The 24,606-nt window shown below is 34.4% G+C and overlaps 1 protein-coding gene across 1 annotated transcript; it reads right to left on the reverse strand.

The window, feature by feature from the left end:
* Window positions 1-1,222: 1,222 nt before the first annotated feature.
* Window positions 1,223-12,621, reverse strand: LOC136800858 (peroxiredoxin-4-like). Its single transcript, XM_067057475.1, has 9 exons — window positions 12,365-12,621; window positions 7,688-7,768; window positions 7,498-7,534; window positions 5,817-5,933; window positions 5,147-5,269; window positions 4,394-4,454; window positions 3,782-3,851; window positions 3,501-3,535; window positions 1,223-1,465 (listed from the first exon to the last, which is right to left on the reverse strand). Exons 1-9 carry the CDS (start codon window positions 12,513-12,515, stop codon window positions 1,400-1,402), a joined length of 741 nt encoding a protein of 246 aa, XP_066913576.1. The 5' UTR covers window positions 12,516-12,621; the 3' UTR covers window positions 1,223-1,399.
* Window positions 12,622-24,606: the final 11,985 nt, after the last annotated feature.

A 24,606-nucleotide genomic window follows, 5' to 3' on the forward strand; every position in this document is an offset into this window, starting at 1 on the left:
CTACGCGCAATTTCCCGTGTGAACGTTTTCCTGATTTTACCATTAGCCAGTACCCGGGAATTATAAATAACCGACTTGTTTACAAGTCTACATCTAGTCTATTCTACATTCGAATTTTCTTCTCAGTTTGATCTCCTATGAATATATTAAAATATTATCATATAAGTAGTTTTTCCCCCTAATATTTAATATTTACTATTTCATTGCATAACTAGGACTTTGACAACCTACACAATTCGACCTATGTGATTTTTTATCTATATCATCTTATCCGACGAACCTATTTTTCAGCGTCTTCTATATTAGGTTGCCCATTGATTTACTATTTCTATACTATGTAGCCGACCAGCCCACTAAGCTTCCATTATTGATTTAGCTGTCCACTTCGTATCAGTTTGAATCGTAGAATTTTATATACATTTATATACATAACATATAGATAAAATATTTCAACTTCTTGTGAGAAGAACCAATATACTTTTGGAGATCAAGAAATTAATGATGAAAAAAAAAAAAAAAGTATTCACTAAATATCTCGTGCAACATTGCGCAAAAATTCAGTGCACTAAGAGAGATTGTTTGTTTAGGGATCCCCACATCTTACAATCTCGTATGTCAGCATAGTCTATCTAGCCTTTTTAAAAAGAACAAATGTGGTTCAAAATTTGAAATTTTTCCCTGTCGCCACAAACCATGGTTGCACCTCCTTAGCTTAATCTTTTTTATCTTCTAATCTTATAATCTTTGATAACATTATTACCTTTAAACCCAAATCAAAATATTACTCCTATTATATTAAGATATTGTATATGCAAAGAAAAACTTTACTTTTAAATTCAATATGATTAGGACATTGAAAGCCTCATTTCTGGGCAGAATCAGTCCGAAAAAGAGCTATGCTTGAAGGAAATCAGGAGTCCAAAATCCAATGCCCCCGGCCGTTTGAAATCAAGCCTTTTGCTACCTTCTATATAATAATGTAGTCCACCCCCCATGACTGCACAACATTTTGATATTGAGACTTATAGCATCACGTGCAAGTCTTTTTAACCCTTTTGAGGGGGGGGGGGACTTTTCCAGGTTAGGGGCGGGGGTACATAAAATTTTTTTGATTTTTTTAAATATCCTCCAGCCCCCCCCCCCCAGTAGATACTCTCTGACCACTCCCAAATAACACTCAGTTGGGAGTAAAATAAAGTAAAGAAAAATGAAGAAGAGTGCGTCCTTTTTATGAGGCTTTATTTCCGTAAACTATTAAAATCCAGAGTTTACATCCGTGTTAAAAATCAAAAACAAGTTTTAAAAAGCTAGAAAAATTATAGAACAAAAAAAAACAAAATTGCACAAAACCCACCAAGCACCAACAAGTAATATAATGGATCAACTATGAAGGGTGGAGTTACATTTCGGACTTTTCGTTAACTTTATTAAAGTAGTTCAACTTTGCTTTTGGATCAGGAACAATCTAAAAAAGTCAAAAGATAATGATAAGTACGAATCATCTAAAATTTGTCAGAATGGAAAAAAAATGACGGTAATTTATTTGATGGGTAAATGCGACCGTTACATCAAAAGGGTTCATCCTCAAAATTACTTTTCACGAGCATAGTACTTCTGAAATAAAATAGATATCTCTCGTTTTAACTTTCTTACGAAAATGTAGGAAGGCACAAAAGCGTAACGGAAAGTACTTTGTTATTGAAGCCAGCGTTGCCTTATATAGAAATACCTTCTCAAGTTCCATAAATTTTTACATAATCAACTTATCATATCCTATTGGTAAAGGGAAGGTAAACTTATTTAACTTAGATGGGTTATTTATTATATTCGGTCCAGTACAATAATCATAGCAATAACTAACGCTTGGTAGCGGGCAATATACCCTTCGGTTATTAGTTCTTACAAAGTAAACGAGGGATGGCGTACAAAATGAATATATTAATTTTTCTTATAAGCATCTATCCTGAATAAATTACTCTTAGCAGATAGTTCTGTTTTCTCGTTGATGCAACCTTACGAAATAATTCTACAAAAAGTTGGTAAATGAATCTTGGATAGGACCCTGCCTGACTCGAGTCGCGCCCATGAAAATCTTATTGAATTTGTATATGGATTGCATTTCTCGAATGTGAGATAAAGTAAATACCTATATTGACTGTGTTAACCAATACATCCCGTACTTAATTACAACCCCTTCTCACAGACCCGGTGGGATTTTTTCAGCAAGTGGGGGTAAAAGTGACGGACTGAAACGCGATGACCGGTGATTTAACTTCTTTTGTTTTCAAGTCAGAAAATTCACTAGGGATGGTAAAAATACCACAATATTTTGCAGTGCAGTGAGAATTGGTTTATTTGATTATTTTCAGTAGGGACAAAAATTGGAGCATAATTTCCCATATCACCGGGGACGATAATTTTGCCGATTTTCCCAGAGTGAAAGGTTCCCAGTGGATCTGTGAGAAGGGGGTTAATTTATGACCAAAACTCTCAATCTTTTCCTTGTTATAGTAGATCTTGAATTAGCTTTTATCTCAGCTACTTGTTTTTCTCATGTAGTTTAAATATTAGGCGGAATTTTCGACTTAAAGTCGTCTTGTTTATGTTAATAAGTTTAATAAAGCAATAACTCACCATGTAAAAATTACGTTTCAATAAAATATTGATGTAAAACTTTAAATTGAACAATGAAAACTCCTTTTAAAAGATACTTTTGAGACAGTCTTTAGCAATTAATTGAAATCTAAGGGAAATGAACTGATAGAAATTTGATAAGTCACAATTTTTGGTGGTTTGAGCAACTTCATGAAGTAAATTTTTTATTCATATTAGCATAGCATTTTATTTAATGGACCAAATTTGACAAATGGTGTATCAGAATTTAATTTTATTCTTTCCCTTTCCAACAATAAAGCTTTAATTCTTCAGAAATACACCTTAAGAAATTTCATTTCAAAGTTCAAAGAGAGTAACTTATTTCTCGGAAATGCAAAATCCTTGACCCGGTCCTGCTTAATTCCCTAATCTAAACTTTCCAGATGTTGAGAATTTTTCGACCTTCAGAGCTTTAGCGTGCCGGATGAAAAATTCTGCATCTAGGTACCAGATAATTTTACCATCAACTAAAGTTTATATCATGTGCTCAAATCTGACAAATATCACTAGGAAGTGCCTGGTTGTAATTTTCAAGTAGCCATCCAGTCTACAAGCTCATTTCTACAATGATTTGCCTACAATTAGGGGTGGTCTCTGATTTCGTCCTTTCCGTCACGCTCATGAAAATTGTTATAACTTACAACGTAAACTTATGTTTGAAACTTGTTAGCTCTTAGTGCATTTTGTACCTGCGGCGGGACAAGAAATTGCAACTTACACACATAAATATCGCAGTCGACGTAAAGTTGTCAATTTTTAGTAAACATAATCAGTTTAAAATTACTAGGTATTTGTTTTCCAAAATAAGACTTTGAAACCATGACTAAGTATTAAAGATAACTCACTGTGTCTGCTCCAGGTTTCCATCCAGCAGGACAAACTAAAATCGCAATGAAATGGTATTTTTAAAATCATTCTAAAGCGAGATGGAAATATGGCACCGTGAAAAAAGGCAGCAACTCGTTCCGCAATCTTTCGACATTGTAATTTTTATTCCAGCTGGAGTCCTGAAAATGCTGTCTAATTTATTGTAAGTTACAAAAAAAGCTGGATTGGGTTATTAGTTAAATACATTTTGGTATGTGAAATGAAAACATGAGAATATACCAATCCATAGATTTCTTACCTTCGCCGTGTTGGTCAGTGTACTGGAAAGCTTGTACTAATCGCAGAGTCTCATCTACTGAACGTCCAACCTGAAAAATTTATGAAAAGGGTTAATACAGTGAGCCTCTGTAATTCGAACGTTTTCACAACTTTAACAAATTCGTTGGCATCGTCAAAAATAAATCTGATTAAACAAACAGTTGTCTGTGTATTGAGTGTACTATTATACTACAGCAGAAAAGCGAAATTTTTATCTTAAATATATCTACCACCATAATTTGAATGATTTGCATTCTTGGAACGGTAAGGACTGTTCGAGTCATGGAGTTACGAACACATAGCTACGCAATTTGCGCGATTTTCACCCTCCTTCGTTAATATCACTAAAAATTCTTTAAAAGGCATCTCGCCAAAGTTTTATAAGCACGCGAAAAATTATTTTTTTAAAGATACAAAAATCTATTAAACTTCGAAATCGTGATAAATATCAAATCAAATTTTAAGTATAGTTTTTGCTTTTGACCTATTCTTAAAGCGAAAAACGATCGTGTTCAGGTTCAATAAATTCTTGCCCGAAAAAAGGTTCTTGATGAGATTTTTAAGATTAAGAAAAATCAGTATCTGAGCTCACCGGTAAGTCGTTCATTGTGATTTGTCTCAGCACACCTTTATCGTCAATGATGAACAATCCCCTGCAGAAAAGAAATATCATCTGAAGGATGAAAAGAAACTAAACCCGGAAAATTGAGTTTACCTAAAGAATGAAAAAATGGGAAATGAAAATATAAAGAGTACGGAATTGCTTTAGCGGTTCAAAAATACTGAGTATCTAAAACTTTCCTAATGTTACCCAAATACTGTAAGTAATGATAATAAACTTATTTGTTTGATATTGGAGAACTTTTACGACCTACAATTATCTGTATTCGACACCCTTGTTATGGCCATACAAGCATTTTATAGGAACAATTTAGGCTGGACTTCAAAAATTGTTGGTTTGCCGTCACCCGACCGACCCTACCTCGAAACCTGCCGACCCAAAAAATTTTATTGCCATTTTAAAGAAGGTTTTTTTTCCTTCAAAAACTTCAAACAATAAAAAATCAAAACTAGTATCTTGTTTTTCTCAAGCATAAGAATCGTAAATTCCCTGCTAGCACTTCTGTTTTTATTCAAAATTACCTAAATGTAAACAAACTGTTAACCCTTCCATGGACGAAAATTTCATAAATCGCCAAAATAAAAAAAAATTCCGACCGACCGACCCACCTCTAAAATCTAGGGTCGGGTGACGGCAAACCAACAATTTTTTAAGCCCAGCCTTAGTCAACGAAGTTGAAAAACTAAAACAAAGCCTGAGACGTAATATACAAAAAAACCTCACCTCAAAGTGTGACCAAGGTCTTCAAGCAACACACCATAATCTTTAGAAATCTGTTTGGTCAAGTCAGCTAAAAGTGGAATCTTCATCTTACCTAAACCTCCTTGGTTGCGTGGAGTATTGATCCTAAACAAAGAAAAATCAATGGCTCTAAAAAACTTTTGAAGTCAAGTTTGACTTTCTATAGAGGGTAAAAGAACCCGTCAACAGAGTTATCGACATCGATTATTTTTTGAGATATCACTCAAATCACTGTTTTCTTTCGATTCAATTTTCATGCTAAACGATAGAAACCACCTGGAGGTCATTTGAGTATTAAAGCAATTAAACAATGATAATATGAGTTTTTCGGGATGGAGATGAATCTACTGTTCTTGATTATTTAATGGTTCAGATGTTCATAAAGCCTTCTCAGCTCCAGTAGTTGTAAACAAATACCTACTTGTAATTACCTGGTAGTGATTTTTTAATTTTTAATTTTAATTTCGTTTTTTTTTTTTGATGTTCTGAAATATTTTTTGGATGTTGAAATTCGATTTGATTTTTTGTTTACTATAAAACTTGTGATCATGGTGCAAAGAAGACGTCAAAAATGAATAAAATTAAATTTCAAAGTTTTCACCTTCATTATTAAATTCATCTTGCCTGAGAAAGTTTTTCAAGATATACCTACCAAGCTAAATGAGTGAAAACGGAATCAACGGATACGGCAACAACTTCGGTGTTGATCTTTCTGAATTCTTCTACGCGATCACTGAATGCAATGATTTCTGTTGGGCATACAAAGGTACTGAAAGAAAGTCACAAAACTTTAACAGTAAAAGAACTGAAGACATGGAAGCCCTTCTAAAACAACAATTTAGCGTGTAGTGGCACCTGAACTGTAGTAGATCGAATTCAAGTTACAGGCTTATTCGATTAGATCAGTATAAGAGTGCAATGCAGTACTAATGCTATTGAATCCCAAGAAGGACGAATACCACTCAAGTTTCGTAGGTGAATCCAGCTTAACAGGAATTCTTGTATCTTTAACATTTTTTTTTTTTAATTTCTACCATAACACTTTGTCATATCATAGAGGTATAAAGAAAGACAGGAGATGAATTTGTCGGTAATTGGTCGTTAAAGTCTTTTGATTTCTTTTATGTAATAAATCAAAAGAAATTCTAGGCTCGACCGAAGAAATACGACTTTTTAGTAGAACTCAAGTTTGCTCTGAACATTCTTACTATCAGCATCGAAGATTTCTAGCCTTCTAATATACGAGAATAAAATAAAATTTAGCTCCACAAAATAAGTCTGCGTTCAATTTTGTCATCCATTAAATTTTGTTTTGAAAAGATATTTTCTCCAGCCAGAAAATAAAAAGTTATGTATAAGCACACACAATTTCAGACCCAATTTGTAGACAAAAAGTCGCAGGAGAATTTTGGAGGAAAGTATTATCTATTAAGCAATAGAGTTCACCTTGAAGAAAATGTTGATCGAAAAATCTTGTCATTTGATGAAGGATTGCAAAGTTTACAGGCCTTTTTTTAATTCAAATATTTTCTTACACCAATGTCAGAAACAATGAATCTCGTCTCATCTTATTTCCAACACTTAAGTTAGCCAATAAGATTTCACCTATCAACAAAAGAGCTTATTAAAAATGCACGATATATGAGATTATGAGCATGCATACCTCGTAATTTTTTTAATCGTAGGGCGAGCATGGTTACAATAGCATACTTCTCCTGTTTCTTTATACCTCCATGGTTATATGCTCAAATAAAACGAAAAATATCCATCAATTGAATTGAAAATTTGCAAGGGTATCAAATATTATTAATCAACATCTTTGGTAAAAATTCATCACCTAATGATGTTATTATTTGAAAATGCCGAAAATAGGACTCCTTCTTCACAGGTGAAGATTTTCAGTCAGTAACGAAAAGATTAGTCAATATGTCCAATATAGTCCATTTACTTGTGTAAATATCTTTGTTTTGCTTGTCATTTACAACGAATGCTTAAATTATAAACCATATATATTTGAAAAGATAACTCGAAGCACTATAGTTTCTGAGAATAATAATTCAAAAACTTTTAAAAATAAAGACGAAAAATGAAGAAGAAAATTAACTTTTTGGTACAGAGATGCTTTGAAACCTCAAGAATACAGCAATATAGAATTGAATTAATTTTTTTTCAAGAATTAGTGTGTTCCGAATTATCTTTTCAACAGTATTGTTGGTATTTCCTTTGCTTTTCTATTTTGTCATTTTACAGTGGTGGCATCTAGCTGACATCGAGCCCCCTGAGATTATTATTTATAAATATATCACTTTAGAACCATTGATACATATACTTACAAATCAAGTGGGTAGAAGAAGAATACCAAGTATTTTCCTGAAATAAAAAAGTCAAATGACTATAATTATTTTGTAATTCCCATAAATCAATTTAGGAAAATAATCAAGTATCAAACATGTTTTAAGAAATTATTCCGATGGGGTTTCTATTTGGATTTTGAAACAGAATAAAATGATTCAAAATAGAAACCTTTAAAGTCAGTTAACTTCATGTCTTTGAATTCTCCATTCACAACTGCTTTTCCTTCCCAAAAAGGTGCTGGCTTCGAAACTAAAAAAAAACAATAATTGACTTAAAGCTTATTTTATTTTCAAGATTTTTTTGAATTCCCAATCCAAAAGTAATTGAAATCCCGTAGATGTCCAATATGTTATCTCTGAGGGTCCAAATAAAAAGTTAATTTCTCTAGGAGAGGTCAATCAAATTGAAAACCTATAAATTCATTTTACAATAGTTTACGAAAAACAAGCTATGCTTTTATGAGCCTACCTAATAATAAAATCAAACATTTTTTCTTGAGAAAGCTTGGTTTTCAGGCGATGGAAATTGTAATATGTATATTACTTACGTATAACATATAGCATGCATATATCACTGTAAGTGTATTATTGATAATATAAGCTTGTTGTTATATGTATGTAATATGTTTGGTGTTTTCTGGTCTGCGTTGTACACGACACAAACTTCGAAAGCACATGGAAAGCACGTGGTTAGATCTTGACGTTTTAAATTGTTGTACATGGATAAAATATCTTCAAAATGATATTTTTGATAATCTTTAGCGTATTTAAAACTTTTTCTGTTTGAATTACTTTGATCAGAGCTGCCCCGTCAGCCCGTCACCCGTAACCGGTACCCTGTGTTTCAAACTAGCCGTTAATTATATTCAATTTTTACTGAAGTCTCTAATACTAAAAACAATTTCAATCATTTTAATTTATCATATTTATTTTGGAATAAACTTCCGTCAACTGCTCTAACTTGGGACTATCTGACAAAACATGGGACGGCAACTTGACCCCCATTTCACCGAACCTCCAAAGTCATTTGATTCGAGTTAATGAACGGTGTATCAAAAATTACACAATTTCTCTTTTGCACCGAGAAGGCTTTTAAATCGAAATATGAAAATCCGTAGTGGAACACGCGCGAATGTCTGGAACAAAGAAGACCAAATTAGTGGCAAAATGATGGAGCGCTTGACGTCATTCACGCAGCAAGTTACACACTTGTTATTTGTTAATCCCATCGGTCGATAGGTGGTTAGGCGACGGGCGTTCTCTAATTCTCCAATCCGCGTTCGGGCATTTTGAATGAAAAGAAAAAGTTAAAAAGGTCGCGCTATCAGTGAAAGTTATCGTGACATGTTATAACAGAAAGTTTGATTGATAAACTTAGTGGAGTTATCAAAACAAATTTGTGGTCAAAGAGATTTAACTGTAAGTGAAAATATACAGGCTAGATATCAACAAGTCCCATGTTTCGACCAATAGTCCCAAGTTAGAGCAGTTGACGGTTATTTATTATATATGGTGAAGATCAGAGATCTGACCTCAAGGAGAGCAAGTGTTGAAAATACTAAATAAAATAAAGATAAAACATAAAAAGGGACTAATATTTTTATAATTATAGGTTTTTTTCTATTTTCTGAATTTTTTGAATTTTTCTCAATATATAAATCAAACCAATCAAACATTCTGTCAAGAATTTTATGCGAAAAAGAACCAACAAACCAATAGACAAAGTTTAAAAAGCCAAGCAGAAACACAAACACAGCAATCACATAAACACAAACACCAAAAACCACTCAAAAACCCAACAAAGATATAATGCAATCTGGAATCCCCGACTTGCGACAGACGCAGCGGCTTTAAACATGTTTTAAGGACGTCCAACACTCAGCCTCCCCCAGATTCCATAACCCTGAACCAACCCGCAGTCCAAACAAACTAACAAACATAGAAAAATAAACAAAAACTCTCACACAAATACAAAGAAACAAAAAAGGGGTTAAACAACAGACAAAACAAACAACTTCAAAGAGACAAGAACAAGACAAACAACAAAAGACAAGTATCAAAAAACACAAATTTTCAAAAAGTAGACCCAGAACCCGGTTCAACACCTAAAGTCTGAAATGCCATGCAGCCATCCGCATGGGAAAGAACGAAAAAGAAAATGCCTGAGAAAACTAACATAAAATACATGATATAAAAATGTTTCAATTTTTCAAAAATGCAGTTGCGCTAAAAAATAATTTAAAGATTCTCCAAATTTCATGAAAGTCTCTGGAAATCTATCAAAACACTTTACAATTTGTTTTTCCAAGAAAAATCTTTCAGCTCCCTGATCGAGCATGCGTTTGAATAGTTCTGAAATTCTGGGCAGAACATCTTCAAAAAGAAGAGTGTATCTAGCAATGGGTAGGACCTCAGAATATATAGAACTGTAAAAAATGATGGATGGTAAATTACTATCTTTATGTGACATTCTCACAATGAAAAAGGGAAAGGCGTCTCTCTTGTCAAACAATTTGTAGCGTAAGATGTTATTTTCAATGCTTATATCAAGATCCAAAAACGTTGCATGTGTTCCATGATGTTCAACTTTCAACTGTTCCTCTTCCGGATAGATATCATTACAGTATAACATGAGAAAAAATTATCTCTATCATTAATAGCGCAAAGGTCACCATAAACCTAACAAATGAATGAAAATTGTATGCTCTAGGAGAACTAGTAGATATCAAATTTTGTACATATTTAGATTCGTAATAATAAAGAAAGAGGTTAGCCCAAAATGGAGCTGGATCTATTCCCATTGAGATACCAATGTTTTGTCTGAGTATATGATTACCAGCAGGGCTCGAAATAACGGTCGGACATCGGACATTGTCCGACCCAAATAGCTTCATGTCTGACCCAAAAATCATAATTTTCAAGCTAAAGCAACCCTGATCAAACATTTTGTCCGACCCACCATTGTTATTTCGAGCCTTGACCAACTTTGAAATAGCAATTCTTGATTAAAAATTCAACACACTCTGATAAAGAAATTATATATACATACATTTGATAATATTTTTAGCATAAATTCATTTTAAAACCTTTCCTGGTCACAACAACCTCATAATTCTCTAAATCTAAACTATTTTTGTGTTAGGAAATTTTTAATCTCAATCTTCTCGCAAAATTCATTTTTGAATTCTTAAATTTCTGAAAATATTTTTTTTCTTCTTTTGTATTGCTTTTAATAGCGTTTTTAATTTGTTATATATTGTTTAATTTTTTTAGTATATCCCCAGCAAAATGTACATTATGTACCTGTATATACCCTTTGGATTAATTTATAGAAATAGAAAAGGTTAACTTTGCGCAATATGAAAATATGACACCATGAAAAGTCCATCACAAACTGCCATATAAACAAAACTCAACATTCTCACAAAGGTTGTCTTTTTGATTTCCCAAATTTCGCTGTTAGCGTTCACTTTCACAATAATTTATGTAATTGCAATTTCGGTCAGTCCACAGTCGGGTTCAACATATACGCGTGTTTTTATTCATGTGACCGAAGTGCCTACTAAAACAATCCGGGGGTAAATGGCGAGGCAACACAGCAGATTAATCGTAAAGTAAAGAAATATCTTTTGGCATTGACAATCAAATAAAATATATTACATTATATTTCCTTTAATTCAAAAATCAAAAATTCATTTTGCATTCATATGCGAAAAAATAAAATAATAATAATGAATTAACATTACATACTAAGACACCCCCGTCTTTTTAATCTGGTCTAATTTCCGATCTCGGAACGTGACGATATATAAAGTTAAAAACATGCCCAAGATGATTGGAACTGGAAGGTTAAAAATCAGTTCACTCTCATCCTTGTTGTTGTTGCAATAATTTACATACTGTAGATGACTGATGTTGTTTTTTCTGAAAGCTTGATTTCCTAATATGACTAACTGGATAGGGAGAGTACAGTTTACTGGATTGATTGGTAACTTTGATGTATTTGTTTATGTTTGATTTTTTGTTTCAAAGTACAAAGACCAGCGTATAGCGATGTCGAGATAACAAGACGCATGTTGAGGTTAGACGAATCAATGGAACATCTTGATAAAAATGCGAAATAGAAAATAAAAAGACACAGTAAGCTTGAATTTGTACATAAAATGAAAAATTGAACATTAAATTCTCAAAACCTTGGTTTGGAACGACCCTCGACCCAGTCAAACAAAATAGTACAAAATAAGATTTGTCTGTTTTGTTTATATCGCTCAAAAAAACTTTCAAGCTTCCCGTGGACACGCTTCAGTTTAAAACCAGGACCAGTTTACTAGCAAATATTTCCACCCTAAGTATATCCAGACGGTGTCAATCGAACAAATCGAACGCCGAATCAATTGAACGCAATCGAACACAATCGAATAATTGCGATTCGATTGTCGATGATCCGGATCATTAAGTAATCCATCGATCACATATCGATCCGTCATCGAGCCGTTCCGATGATCGATCCTATCGAGCGCGGGGGTCTGGTTTAAAGGAGTGATCAAATTTAATTTAATCGCAATCAAACTTATCGAAAATAATCATAATCGAAGATCAATCGAAGGTATTTTACAATCAATTGAACCAATTAAACATAGGTTGACTATCAATCGAACCAATCGAACGTTACTTGAACGCAATCGAACACAATCGAATATTACCCAAGAATCGGCCGTTCGATTGAGATTCGATTGCGTTCGTTGTTTTCATTTCGGTTTTTGGAATTTCAGGGTCGGTCAGGCCAATAAACAGCTAATCAAATTAAATTGGACTCGCCTAAAAAAAGACTTAAATTCACACTTACTTTGTGCCTTGCTCCAGTGTAAGGCGTGTTCAACACCATGCTTTCTTTCGTCAGGATAAACATTGCCTCCAGCATAAGTTCTGCATTGCTCTTCATTAGGGTTAGCAGCAAATACTGCTGCAAACAGAAAAGAGATCAAAAGACTCTTCATTTTTGGAGAGTAGGTGGGTACGTCTATACTGTCTACGCTACGTCTTGTGTGTGTGTGTGTGGTTTGTTGTTTTGAATCACTTCCCGCGTGAATGGGACGACGTGTACGTCTAAATCCTACACCCTAAAACAACTATTCATTTAGACTGGCACGCCAGTCGGGCTGGAGCGGTATCACGCGGGAAAAGTGAGTGTAGGAGTTAGGTAAGCGTAGGAAGAAATTTTGTCGGCGGCAAGGGCTGAAAGTTAATCAGCAGCCTCTCACCAACTTTTGCTCGTTCTCCACAGCTCCTATTTTAGCAAACGCCGCCTTTATGTTCTCGCCCTCTGACATAATTAATTAGCCTCCGTCTCAGAACGCGGTCAGAAAATTTTGCGGATAATTTCACAGCGAAAATGCATCCAGTGAAATGTATGTAAGTAATGTATCATGAATCAAGTCGACTGACATAATTATACACATAATACATGTTACAAGTTCTGCCTACGGATTCTCAAGCTCGGCTATAATAAAACTATTACATGTTAGTAGCAGACCCGACTGACCAATGTTATGTAGCAGGTTGAAACATGAGTTTCTGCTGGAAAGATGCGGGTTGGTCTAAAAAGCAGGGTAGCCAATGGGGTAGCCAATTGGGCTAGGTTATGGGGTACCTCTTTTTGCCTAAACTTTTGAAATCTGAAACCTATTTTCATGAGGAAATAACTATACAACATCTTCTTAATGATTCCATGTAATAAAATTTAAGATTCCTTTCGAACTTCAGCCACAATAGCCTTTTTTCCAAAGGTACTGAGCTTTGTTACTTCTCAAGAGACCTGGCGCCATTTTGTCTTCCTTCTTGGCTTCGTTTGAAAATTTACAGACCCGAATAAAAAATATATACAAAACAGTTTTTAATATTTTAGATTTAGATTTTATTTTTGTTTTTAATTGTTATTTCCGTGAAGCTGTAATTCGATGATAATAGCTTTGGAATCGCCTTTGGGCCATATGATCTCTAATCTTATCTTAAAAATCCTTTGTTATAGAATCTATTGTTTAATTTATATCATGTTTAGATGTTTCAAACAATTAATTCCTTTCAAAATTTTTTAATATGGCAGCTTAGGTACAAAAAGTCTTTTGAAATAGCTCTATTATAACGAAGCTCTATTTCTTACTCCTCGTGCATTAACACGTGGTAATTTATATCTTTGTTTATCTTTGTAATCATACATGATCAATCTAAGTATCAATCAGATTCGTGCTCCCTGGTCAGTTAAATGGGGTTCTATGCATTCATTTTCGGAATTTCTATTCTGGTCTGTAAAATATTTAGGTACCCCACAACCTAGCCCAATTGGCTACCCCAATTGGCTACCCTGCTTTTTAGACCAACCCGAAAGATGCAGTTTGTTTTCAAGTTAAATCTTCAAAATAAAGCAAACTGTGTGGGTTTCTTTACTTCCAAACAACCTACCAATAGTTTTGGAACACTCCATAATAAAGGAAGATGGCTCTTCTTGTGGATTGGCTTTCTGATACCCCATATAAACACGATGTGACATGAAGTGAAGAGACATGATTTGTTGGTTTTTGTTTGATTTGTTGACTCATATATCTCATGGCAAATGGGATAGCAAATGACTGTTCATGTATTGCTTGGCTCTACATATGATACCTCTAACTTTGAACACCTCCAGAATGTTGAAAAAAGCATTTTACGAGATAAGTTTCAATTATAATTTTCATGGAAATTTTTAATCGACAGATTTGGCTTGGCGTCAGTTTTGTTTGGTTGATGTTTGGTATCTTGATCATTAAAAGCAATGAAATGCCACACAGTCACTCTACCATGATGCCTCCAGCCATGATTGGTATCAGAATGTTGGAAAAAAACATTTTACGAGAAATTGTTGATAGAAATTATATTGACTTATTTTTACAATTTTGGCGGTGTGGGTTTAGTCATGGTTTCATCCATGATTTCAGTCCCCCCTTAAAACAGAAATTTACCCCTTATCCATTTCCCCCCCCCCCTTATCTTCCAAAATTTATTAAAGCTGCCCCTTAAAAGGTACTCCCCCCTTAATTTTCACTCCAATATTTTAATGTCCCCCCTTAAATTTTAAATGTTTCAAGTTTGAAGAAATGCAGCAAATTTAGAGAATATTGTGTATCATGAGTACGGTTTTTATCAAAGCAAATATTTTTCTAACAACAAAATAAGTAAAAGATCACTGCTACCATATATTAAAAATGTTTAAAGTATAATTTACTGTAATTTCTTCAAAATTCCTCCATTTCCCCGACTCCTTGCTTAATGCCATTCTCTCCACCCTTTCTTTTGTTATCTTTGGGCAAAAGCCGTTTTCCGAATTGCGCTTCTTCACTGCAAAAAATCATTTCTTAAAGAAAGTCACACATCTTATAGCAAGAAAGTTAAACTCCTAATAAGGAATTAAGTCTTAATACAAGAAAACGCCATTTCAATGTTTTTCATTTTCTTAGAATTTTCAAAAGTCGAAATACTGAATTCTTCGCTCAAGAAAAATAATCTTACTGTAAAGATTTTGTCAATATTTTTCTTATGTTAAGAAAATTACAATATTAATTTTCTTAAATTTTCTTAAAAAGGGCGAAAATCAATAGCAAGCGTATTTTTTAACAATAGGCTTTTACTCCTATTAACATATTTCTTTTATCTTTCGAATAAACATTTGAAAAAATGTTTCTCTGGAAATTGACGAAAAGATAGTACCAAAATGCTATGAGAAGATATAGGTTTGTTGAGCGTAAAATTTTAATTTTCAAAAAAGCACGCGGTGCGAGAAGACGTGTCTTCAAAAACTTAAAAGATAAGTATTTTTCTTTCATTGTGATTGTTACTTTATCGTTTATTTATTGCTTTTTTGCCTGTAAAGCTATAACATACCACAGTTATAAGCTGATACATGTAAAGCAAATCTTTAAGCAAATTTTATTGAAGGAAATGGAAAGGAATAAGTAAGACAGCGTATTCAGGAAAATTCATGGATGTGGTCTACTCTCAAGTACTTTAACCAGTGCTGTTTGTAGTACCAGCCATAACTATTTTCGCTTAGCTGTATGAAGGTAAAAATGGGAAAGAATGAGTCAGCGTATTCAGGAAGATTCATGGATGTGGTCTACTCTCAAATACTTTAAACGGTGCTGTTTGTAGTACCAGCCATAACGATTTTCGCTTAGCTGTATGAAGGTAAAAATGGGAAAGAATGAGTCAGCGTATTCAGGAAAATTCATGGATGTGGTCTACTCTCAAGTACTTTAAACGGTGCTGTTTGTAGTACAAGCCATAACGATTTTCGCTTAGCTGTATGAAGGTAAAAATGGGAAAGAATGAGACAGCGTATTCAGCAAAATTCATGGATGTGGTCTACTCTCAAGTACTTTAACCAGTGCTGTTTGTAGTACCAGCCATAACGATTTTCGCTTAGCTGTATGAAGGTAAAAATGGGAAAGAATGAGTCAGCGTATTCAGGAAAATTCATGGATGTGGTCTACTCTCAAGTACTTTAACCAGTGCTGTTTGTAGTACCAGCCATAACGATTTTCGCTTAGCTGTATGAAGGTAAAAATGGGAAAGAATGAGACAGCGTATCCAGGAAAATTCATGGATGTGGTCTACTCTCAAATACTTTAAACGGTGCTGTTTGTAGTACCAGCCATAACGATTTTCGCTTAGCTGTATGAAGGTAAAAATGGGAAAGAATGAGTCAGCGTATTCAGGAAAATTCATGGATGTGGTCTACTCTCAAGTACTTTAAACGGTGCTGTTTGTAGTACCAGCCATAACGATTTTCGCTTAGCTGTATGAAGGTAAAAATGGGAAAGAATGAGACAGCGTATCCAGGAAGATTCATGGATGTGGTCTACTCTCAAGTACTTTAAACGGTGCTGTTTGTAGTACCAGCCATAACGATTTTCGCTTAGCTGTATGAAGGTAAAAATGGGAAAGAATGAGTCAGCGTATTCAGGAAGATTCATGGATGTGGTCTACTCTCAAGTACTTTAACCAGTGCTGTTTGTAGTACCAGCCATAACGATTTTCGCTTAGCTGTATGAAGGTAAAAATGGGAAAGAATGAGACAGCGTATTCAGGAAAATTCATGGATGTGGTCTACTCTCAAGTACTTTAAACGGTGCTGTTTTTAGTACCAGCCATAACGATTTTCGCTTAGCTGTATGAAGGTAAAAATGGGAAAGAACGAGTCAGTGGTATTTAGTAAAAATTCATGGATGTGGTCTACTTTCAAGTGCTTTAACCAGTGCTGTTTTTAGTACCAGCCATAAATATTTTATAAGCTCAGCTGTATGATAGAGTGAAAAGTGAGTGAACATCCATGAAAATCTATTTATGTTGTGTATAAAATTCCAGGTCTTCCAGCTACTTTATCTGGAGCTCTAACAATTTATAAAAATATTTCTTATAGTAATATTTTCCTTTTTCTTATAAATAGTAGCGTATTCTATTACCGATAATTTATGTGAACTTTTTCTTGATTTAAGAAAATTAAAGAAGATATTTTCTCATCACAAGAAAATATTTTTTATAAAGTTAAGTAAAAAATACTTGACATAAGAAAAATTTTCTTAATGGTATAAGAAAAATTATCTTAAAAGAATTTTAAGAAAATTTTTCTTACCTATCGGAATAGAAAATATTTCTCATCTTAAGTAAGTTTTTACTTAACTCGTTATTTTTTTTCTTCTAACAAGAAATGATTTTTTGCAGTGTTGTTCCTTTTTTGCCTTTTTAGGGGCTGGTTCATCATCTGGAGCAGCATTTTCATTATTATTAGTTTTTTAAAAAAAGTTTGTTATCATACTAAAAAAAACAGATTACATAAAAGAATAAAAAAGAAGTCATTTGTCATCTAATTTAAAAAACACTCGAATTGCAAACCGTGTGAAGTAGACAAGACGAACAAGACAAACAAGAGTAGCAATGCAAAAAACAACAATTTTTCATCTTTTTTACCAACAGCAACAGCAAACATAACTTGTAAACCTTGATAAGAATCTTATGAGCAGCTAAAAAAGTTTATTAGATTTTGCAATTTTTCTACACCATATTTGTAAATATTTCTCCATAACATAAATCTGACAAAGCGAACATAAAATATAAACAAAGGTTTGTTTTTAAAGAGATCATTTTTTCAATTTCAGGAAACATTCGATATTAGAAAAGATTCGATTTTAGAAAATATTCGATTTTAGAAAACATTCGATTTTAGAAAACATTAGATTTTAGAAAACATTAGATTTTAGAAAACATTCGATTTTACAAGATATTCGATTAGATTTTAGAAACATTCGAATTTGAAAAAAAATCAAATTTTAATGCATTTGGCTGAAATACAGATTCTTGAGAAAAGAATTGAGTCTGAAATAAGAATAGGAAATTCTTCTCAACTGTCAAAAATTACTCCCCCCCCCCTCAGATAATATTTATTTGTTTCTTTGGTGCCCTTAAGCCCTAGCCCCCCCCCTTACTTCAGATTTTCCAAAAATTTGACCCCTTAAAGCTTTTTTCAAAAATTTAAGTCCCCCCTTATTTTAAGGGGGGGCTGAAACCATGTTAGTTGGTTGATAATGTTTACACTGTGGGATGGTTTTCAAAAAACTGTTATATTGATCGTTGTTTGTTGGAATTGATTACCAATAAAAAAGAGAACCTTTTTTTGATAAATAGGTACTTTATTTTTTTCATGAATCGAAAAAACCGTGTGGATAGTATGTCTTGTAGTAACCAATGCAGTGTCTGTTTTCAAATTTCGAAAGCTCTATACCTACTGAATTGAAGCTCTGACTAGCTCTGTTTTTAAAACTTTGAGCCATGTTTTTTTCTCTGTTGCTATTAAAGATAGATTTTTAAATTGTCGTAATGTAAATTTATGGTAAAGTTTTAGTTTTTGAGTTTAGTTCATCAGTATACATACAGTAGTATTTTTTCAGTAATCCTTTCTTGTAAATATAGTAACATTTAACCAGACTCATTGCCCTCATTATATTCGAATTTGTATTTTTTTAGGACTGATAAGTACCAACATATTTTTAAACACCAAAACAAAGCAAACAACATGCCAGTTCTTTCTGGACAATTATATATGTATACTTTATTGTGTGCTTTGAGTTCTATTTTAATCAACCCTCTCAACTGCTGATCTTTCAACTATCATTTAGGAGTATAGAATGGGCTTCCATAGTACCATTTTCTCTAAGTATTTTGTGCAAATTTTCAACAAAGTAGACTTCTTGACTGTCCTTGTCCCTTATGTTATAGTTGTTCTGATGGAGTACATTGCTATTTTTGGTAGCCTTCACATATCAATAAGGAGCTTTGGTGTAAATGTTTTTTCTGATGAAATCATACTAATCTGAAACTATTAGGCCTTTATGAACTTTCTAGAACAATAATCTTGCTCCAATCTTGAGAAACACTGGAAAAATAGGTTAGCATTCCCTGCCATAATTTCACAGATTTCCTCTGCTTTCTGCTTGAAAACGCTGTCGTATAGCCGAAAACGAAAGTGAAACTGTGAAAACGTCCGCAAATTCGGGCCCAGTCCTCTTCCGAGACGGAGGCTAATTAACAGACTAGTTTACTAGTCTACTATTCAATGGGTAAACGCATAGATTTATAAAAGCCCGAAGGAGGGCCGGGCTACGGCTAAGATTGTAGCGGGCATTGCCCTAATTTTATTCAATATTATGAGAAATTACAATTTTGTTTCAATATCATATTATCTCCATGATGACAATTTGTAGAACAGTTCATTTGTTTACATTTTCTATTATTGCCCCCGCAGGAGCGCAGCGACGAGGAGGCACTCATAGTTTCACGCATAGATATTGGACTGGAATCTCGAAATTTTGTTGTTTTTTTGTTTTGTCGCGCAAGCATCCCCGTAGTTAGTCTCTTCCGTAAATGTTCGGTTTTTAGTAGTATGCGTATTTTCATATTACGTTATATGCTATTACCATTATTACGTATTACAATTTATTAGTTTTGATTTAGCTTTGAAAAGCTGAAGCGAGTGTTATAAATGCAAATTATTTATAACAGTGTATGATATAACACGAATTACAATATTACTTGTGCAAATCAAAACAAACAAAATGGCAGACTGGTTATGATGATGATGAGCCGATTCATTGACTGGAAAAAGTGTTTTGTATGTCAAGTTTTGTTTCTTGTCTTTGAAACTGAATACTAAATACTGTAATTTAGTCAGAAGTTCATTTCAGCAATGATTTCAATTCTTTTTCTGGAATCTTTAAAGAAATTTGCTCAAGTTTTTTAATGTACGTACATTTGATATTTGATATTTTTGTTCAAACTGTAATTTATCTTTGTCTGTTATTATATTAATAACTAGCTTTATTGTTTATAGAGCTTCTTGAGCTTTAAATACCATAATATGGTCGTAACTCGAGAAAGTCCTTCTTAACTAGTAAAACAAGATACCGGCAAAGTTAAAAAATGTTGAATGTATGCATATGGCCATATGTAAAGTTGAATATCCAAAAGTGGTTGAATGAATGTTGAATGTTGAATTTCTTTTGGATTTACCTCACTTAGAGTGTATTCACTGTTTTAACATTCGTTTAACTTTACATGCGCATATTCAACTTTTTCTAAATAACCTATGCTCCAGTGGTTTGGTGAAATAGCTCCAATTCTGGCTTTCCAAGTTAGGAGGGACCTTCCCGAAGGCATTTAACGGTGGTTAGACTAGATACACAGACAGTCATACGGAAACACAATAAAGTGAAAGTATATAGCTATAAACTCAAAAAGTCTAGCTTCCTGGAGGCACGTCTCTTCATTGTCTGAGCTGCAATCATCTTAATGGCTTCGATCCTTTCAGCTTGGAGAAAAGATTGCATCACATCATGAAAAAGTACTATGCACTTGAAAAAAAATTAAAGCGCATTTCAACTTTTCTCGACTGTAAGTCTGAATAGACCACAATGGCATTCCTTCCATCTGATGTCCTATCAACACTTAATTTTGATGAAATTGATCACAAAACTGGCACTAGGGGCAAAGCTATTAAACTACTAAAACTTTCAACGGTCAAAACCACAAATTTTGGACTTAACTCTTTCTCTCGTCTTTCGTCAAAACAATGGAATGAGTTACTAATAAATCATCCTGACACTGATTTTCACAACCTTGATACTGATGAACTAAAATCTTTAGCTTCAAAATTCTATTTAGACAAATACAAAGCTGAAAACGAATAATCTTTGTGTGTGTGTGTGTGTGCGTAATTGTGTGTGCATGAGCTTAGTGTGTTTTCCCAGGGTGGGAGGGGGTGGGTCGTGTAACAGGAAGAACTTTATAGATAAAACTACTCAAAGAAATTTTCATAAAATAAAAGTAAAAATATTTCTTATATTCATTATTTTGTGTCACTATTAATATTATGATAATCGTTTATTCATTTGTTCTTTAGTTCTGTAATAATTTTTCAGTTTCTTCTAGGTTCCCCATTGTATTAGAGAAATCTATTTTTTTTTTTGTAAGGGGTTATCCTGCTGTGTTGCAGCGAAAATATATTCAATTCAATTCAATTCAATTCAATTTATTTTTCTTTTGACCAACAACATAGAAGATTTTGCTTGAGAAGTGCAATCGCAGCGTACACAAGAGGAGCCCGGGCCTTAACTAGGATTGGTTTCTATTTCACCCAATTTTAAGATGGCGCAGAACTTTTTGATAAATTTTATACGTAGTATTTTCTTGACTATTGTTTATTAGGCAAAGTAGCAATAGAGAATTGTTGAAATATAGCAGCCAATGAAAAAAGCAAGCTGTTTCTGATTGGTTGCCTTGTTGATTTATAGACCTTTTTTTAAAGAGGTAGCCATGTTGAATAATTATGTACTCCAGCATAAAAACAGTGACACAGCCATGCATAATTACTGTATTATGCATATTTTAAAAATTATGCATGGCTGTATCATTGTTTTTATGCTGGAGTACATAATTATTCAAAACGGCTGCCTCTTGTTAAAAAAAGGTCTATTCACCGCTATATATTTTACCTACAATCTAAGATGTCTGCGGCATTATCAGAAAAGGTCTATTGTGAATAATAATCATGACATATATTGTTGAATGAAAGAAACTGGGAGAAAAAAACAAACAGGAGATGTGAAAACCAGTAAACTAATGATACCATAATTTTTGAAATAAATTTTTGAGAAGCTTTTCCTTAAATTTTATCAAATTATCAAGCTGTATGAATTCTTCAAGTATTGTGTTAATGGAATATAATTTTTTTTTCAAGCATATGCCTCAATCAATTAATCAATCATTCAATAATTAAATCAATCAATTATTCCTGATTATTTTTAATGCTTTAATCTTTAAAGCATTAAAAGCTTTATAAGTGCATGACATGATCTTCTGCGTGGGCATTTAGTGAAAGCTATGACTAGTTATAGAGATAATCTTATCATATATAATTAGTTATTTTATCTCCTTAGTTTTTATTATCTCCTTAATGTGGCCTTAAATAGTGCACACTCACACTTTTCTTCAGTTAACATCAAGTCACCACAGAGGAAGGAGCTCTCTAACTCAACTCAAATATATTTTTCATGGTCTTGTGGATCAATCATACATTCACTTGACTTATTGCTGCCAGTCACAGCATTTTATATCTGGCAAGCTGGTAGGTTTTGCTTTCCTTGTTTTTCTTTCATGGCAGCCATTTTGTTTTTGTAGGTGTGGCCTTTTTCAGTGTTTGCTTTCATTCATTCTCATTCATGGCAGCCATCTTGTTTTTCCTTTGTTGGGCCTCTGTCTTTGCACTACTAAGTTAAGCCTTAATTTATGAGTCAACTTCAACTATTCAATTCTATATTCAAACTAGATTTGTAATGAGAGATTTATTTTATTTATTTAGTTTGAACTTCTACGTCATAAAGATGTTCCAAACATACCAGACAATTTGCTGAGTACTTCCTCGCCACATTCAAACAGCAAGATAACTCAAATGCTGTCAAGTCATCCAATCAATGGTCTGACGTCACCAGTCTATTAACTTATCCTGACACTCATCGGTCAAGCGTCCAACGTCTCGCTCATCCGTCAAGTGTCCGACGTCTTGCTCATCCATCAAGCGTCCGACGTCTTGCTCATCCGTCATCAAGCGTCTGACGTCTCGCTCATCCGTCAAGCGTTCGACGTCTCGCTCATCCGTCAAGCGTTCGACGTCTCGCTCATCCATCAAGCGTCCGACGTCTCACTCATCCATCAAGCGTCCGACGTCTCGCTCATCCGTCAAGCGTTCGACGTCTCGCTCATCCGTCAAGCGTTCGACGTCTCGCTCATCCGTCAAGCGTCCAACGTCTCGCTCATCCGTCAAGCGTCTGACGTCTCGCTCATCCGTCAAGCATCCAACGTCTCGCTCATCCGTCAAGCGCCCAACGTCTCGCTCATCCGTCAAGCGCCCAACGTCTCGCTCATCCGTCAAGCGTCCAACGTCTCGCTCATCCGTCAAGCGTCCAACGTCTCGCTCATCCGTCAAGCGTCCAACGTCTCGCTCATCCGTCAAGTGTCAGACGTCTCGCTCATCTGTCAAGCGTCCAAGGTCTCGCTCATCTGTCAAGCGTCAGACATCTCGCTCACCTGCCAAGTGTCCTGAAACCACATGCAAAGACCAAGGAGAACTTGTGCTAAGCGAATCAACTACAATATATTTGGTTCTACAGGTGAAAAGATACCTCCAGCAATGGCTGAGAACAAACCTATCCAAGCAATTCCAACTGCAGTCAGTGTGTCAATCCTTCAAGGTGAAATAGGAGATTTCATCAATGACAACGACCCCACAACCATTCAAGATTCGTATGACTTAATTATGAACTGTCTTGAGAAAATCCAATCACTGCGTGCTCAGTTCCGAACACAACACTCTTTTTTACAAGCTGAACTTGGTGAAGAGGCATACCAACCTCACGCACTGAAGTACAAAGAAGTGAATGATTCCATCAGCATGTATGTTCAAAGTGCCAACAAAGTCATCCAAGAGGCAAATAGTTCAGTAAAGACAATCAAAACTAATAAAACCACTTTCTTGACTGATGAAATGAAAAACATTCGATCCTCAATCAGAAAGATTTCAACATGCGAGGTGGATAAATTGTCAAATGAGGAAGTAAAGGTTCGCAATCAAGACCTCAGTAAATACACCAAGACTGTTACGTCATTGTCAGCAAAATTCAAAGAATATATTGAACTAGAACCATCGAAAGTCATCTTTGAAGCTGCAAAGAGGGATTATGATACCATTATCCAACTATGGGAAACCTACAAAGCCGTTATTATCAAAGAGTTCAAAGATCGTGAGATGGATAAAATTGATTCATTCAACAAATCGCAACTCAACATCAATCTTGGCAAGTTCAGTGGGTATGAATCTTCAACCAACATCTACGACTTCAAAACCAATTTCAATAAACTCTTTGCTCAATCTGTACCTACACATCTCCAAGCTGATTTGCTCAAAAACAACTACTTGGAGAAGGATGCACTAACACTCGTTAAAAATGTGTTAGAGATCAGAGATATTTGGGAACGCCTCAAAGAAGCCTACGGAGACACAAAGATACTTCTGACAAACAAAATATCAGAACTGACCGATTGTGAAACAGTCAAATCCAAAGATCCAGCCAAAATCATCAATAGCATCAGCAAGATTTCCAACTTGATGAGAGACCTGCTGCAATTATCCACTGATCACCACATCGAGAACGAGCTGTACTATTCTGACGCATTCGATCAAGCTTGTAATCTACTTGGTGAGGAAAGATCAATCAGATGGCTAACCCTCAGCTGTGAGATACCAAAGGAAGGCAGATGGAAGTGGAGACAAATGCTGGACTTTCTCGATAAGGAAGTCAAGATGCAACAATAACGAGCGATTCTTCAATCAAAGTCAAAGAAGCAGGAACAATCAAAACAACCAACCAGACGTGGATCTGGCCATCAGACAGACTCAAATCCACCAGCAGCAAAACCACAGGCGAATCCTCCACCATGGAATCCACCTCC

Source organism: Clytia hemisphaerica, unplaced genomic scaffold (genome assembly GCF_902728285.1).
Source record: "Clytia hemisphaerica strain Z4C2 unplaced genomic scaffold, Clytia hemisphaerica genome assembly, whole genome shotgun sequence".
NCBI lineage: Eukaryota > Metazoa > Cnidaria > Hydrozoa > Leptothecata > Clytiidae > Clytia > Clytia hemisphaerica.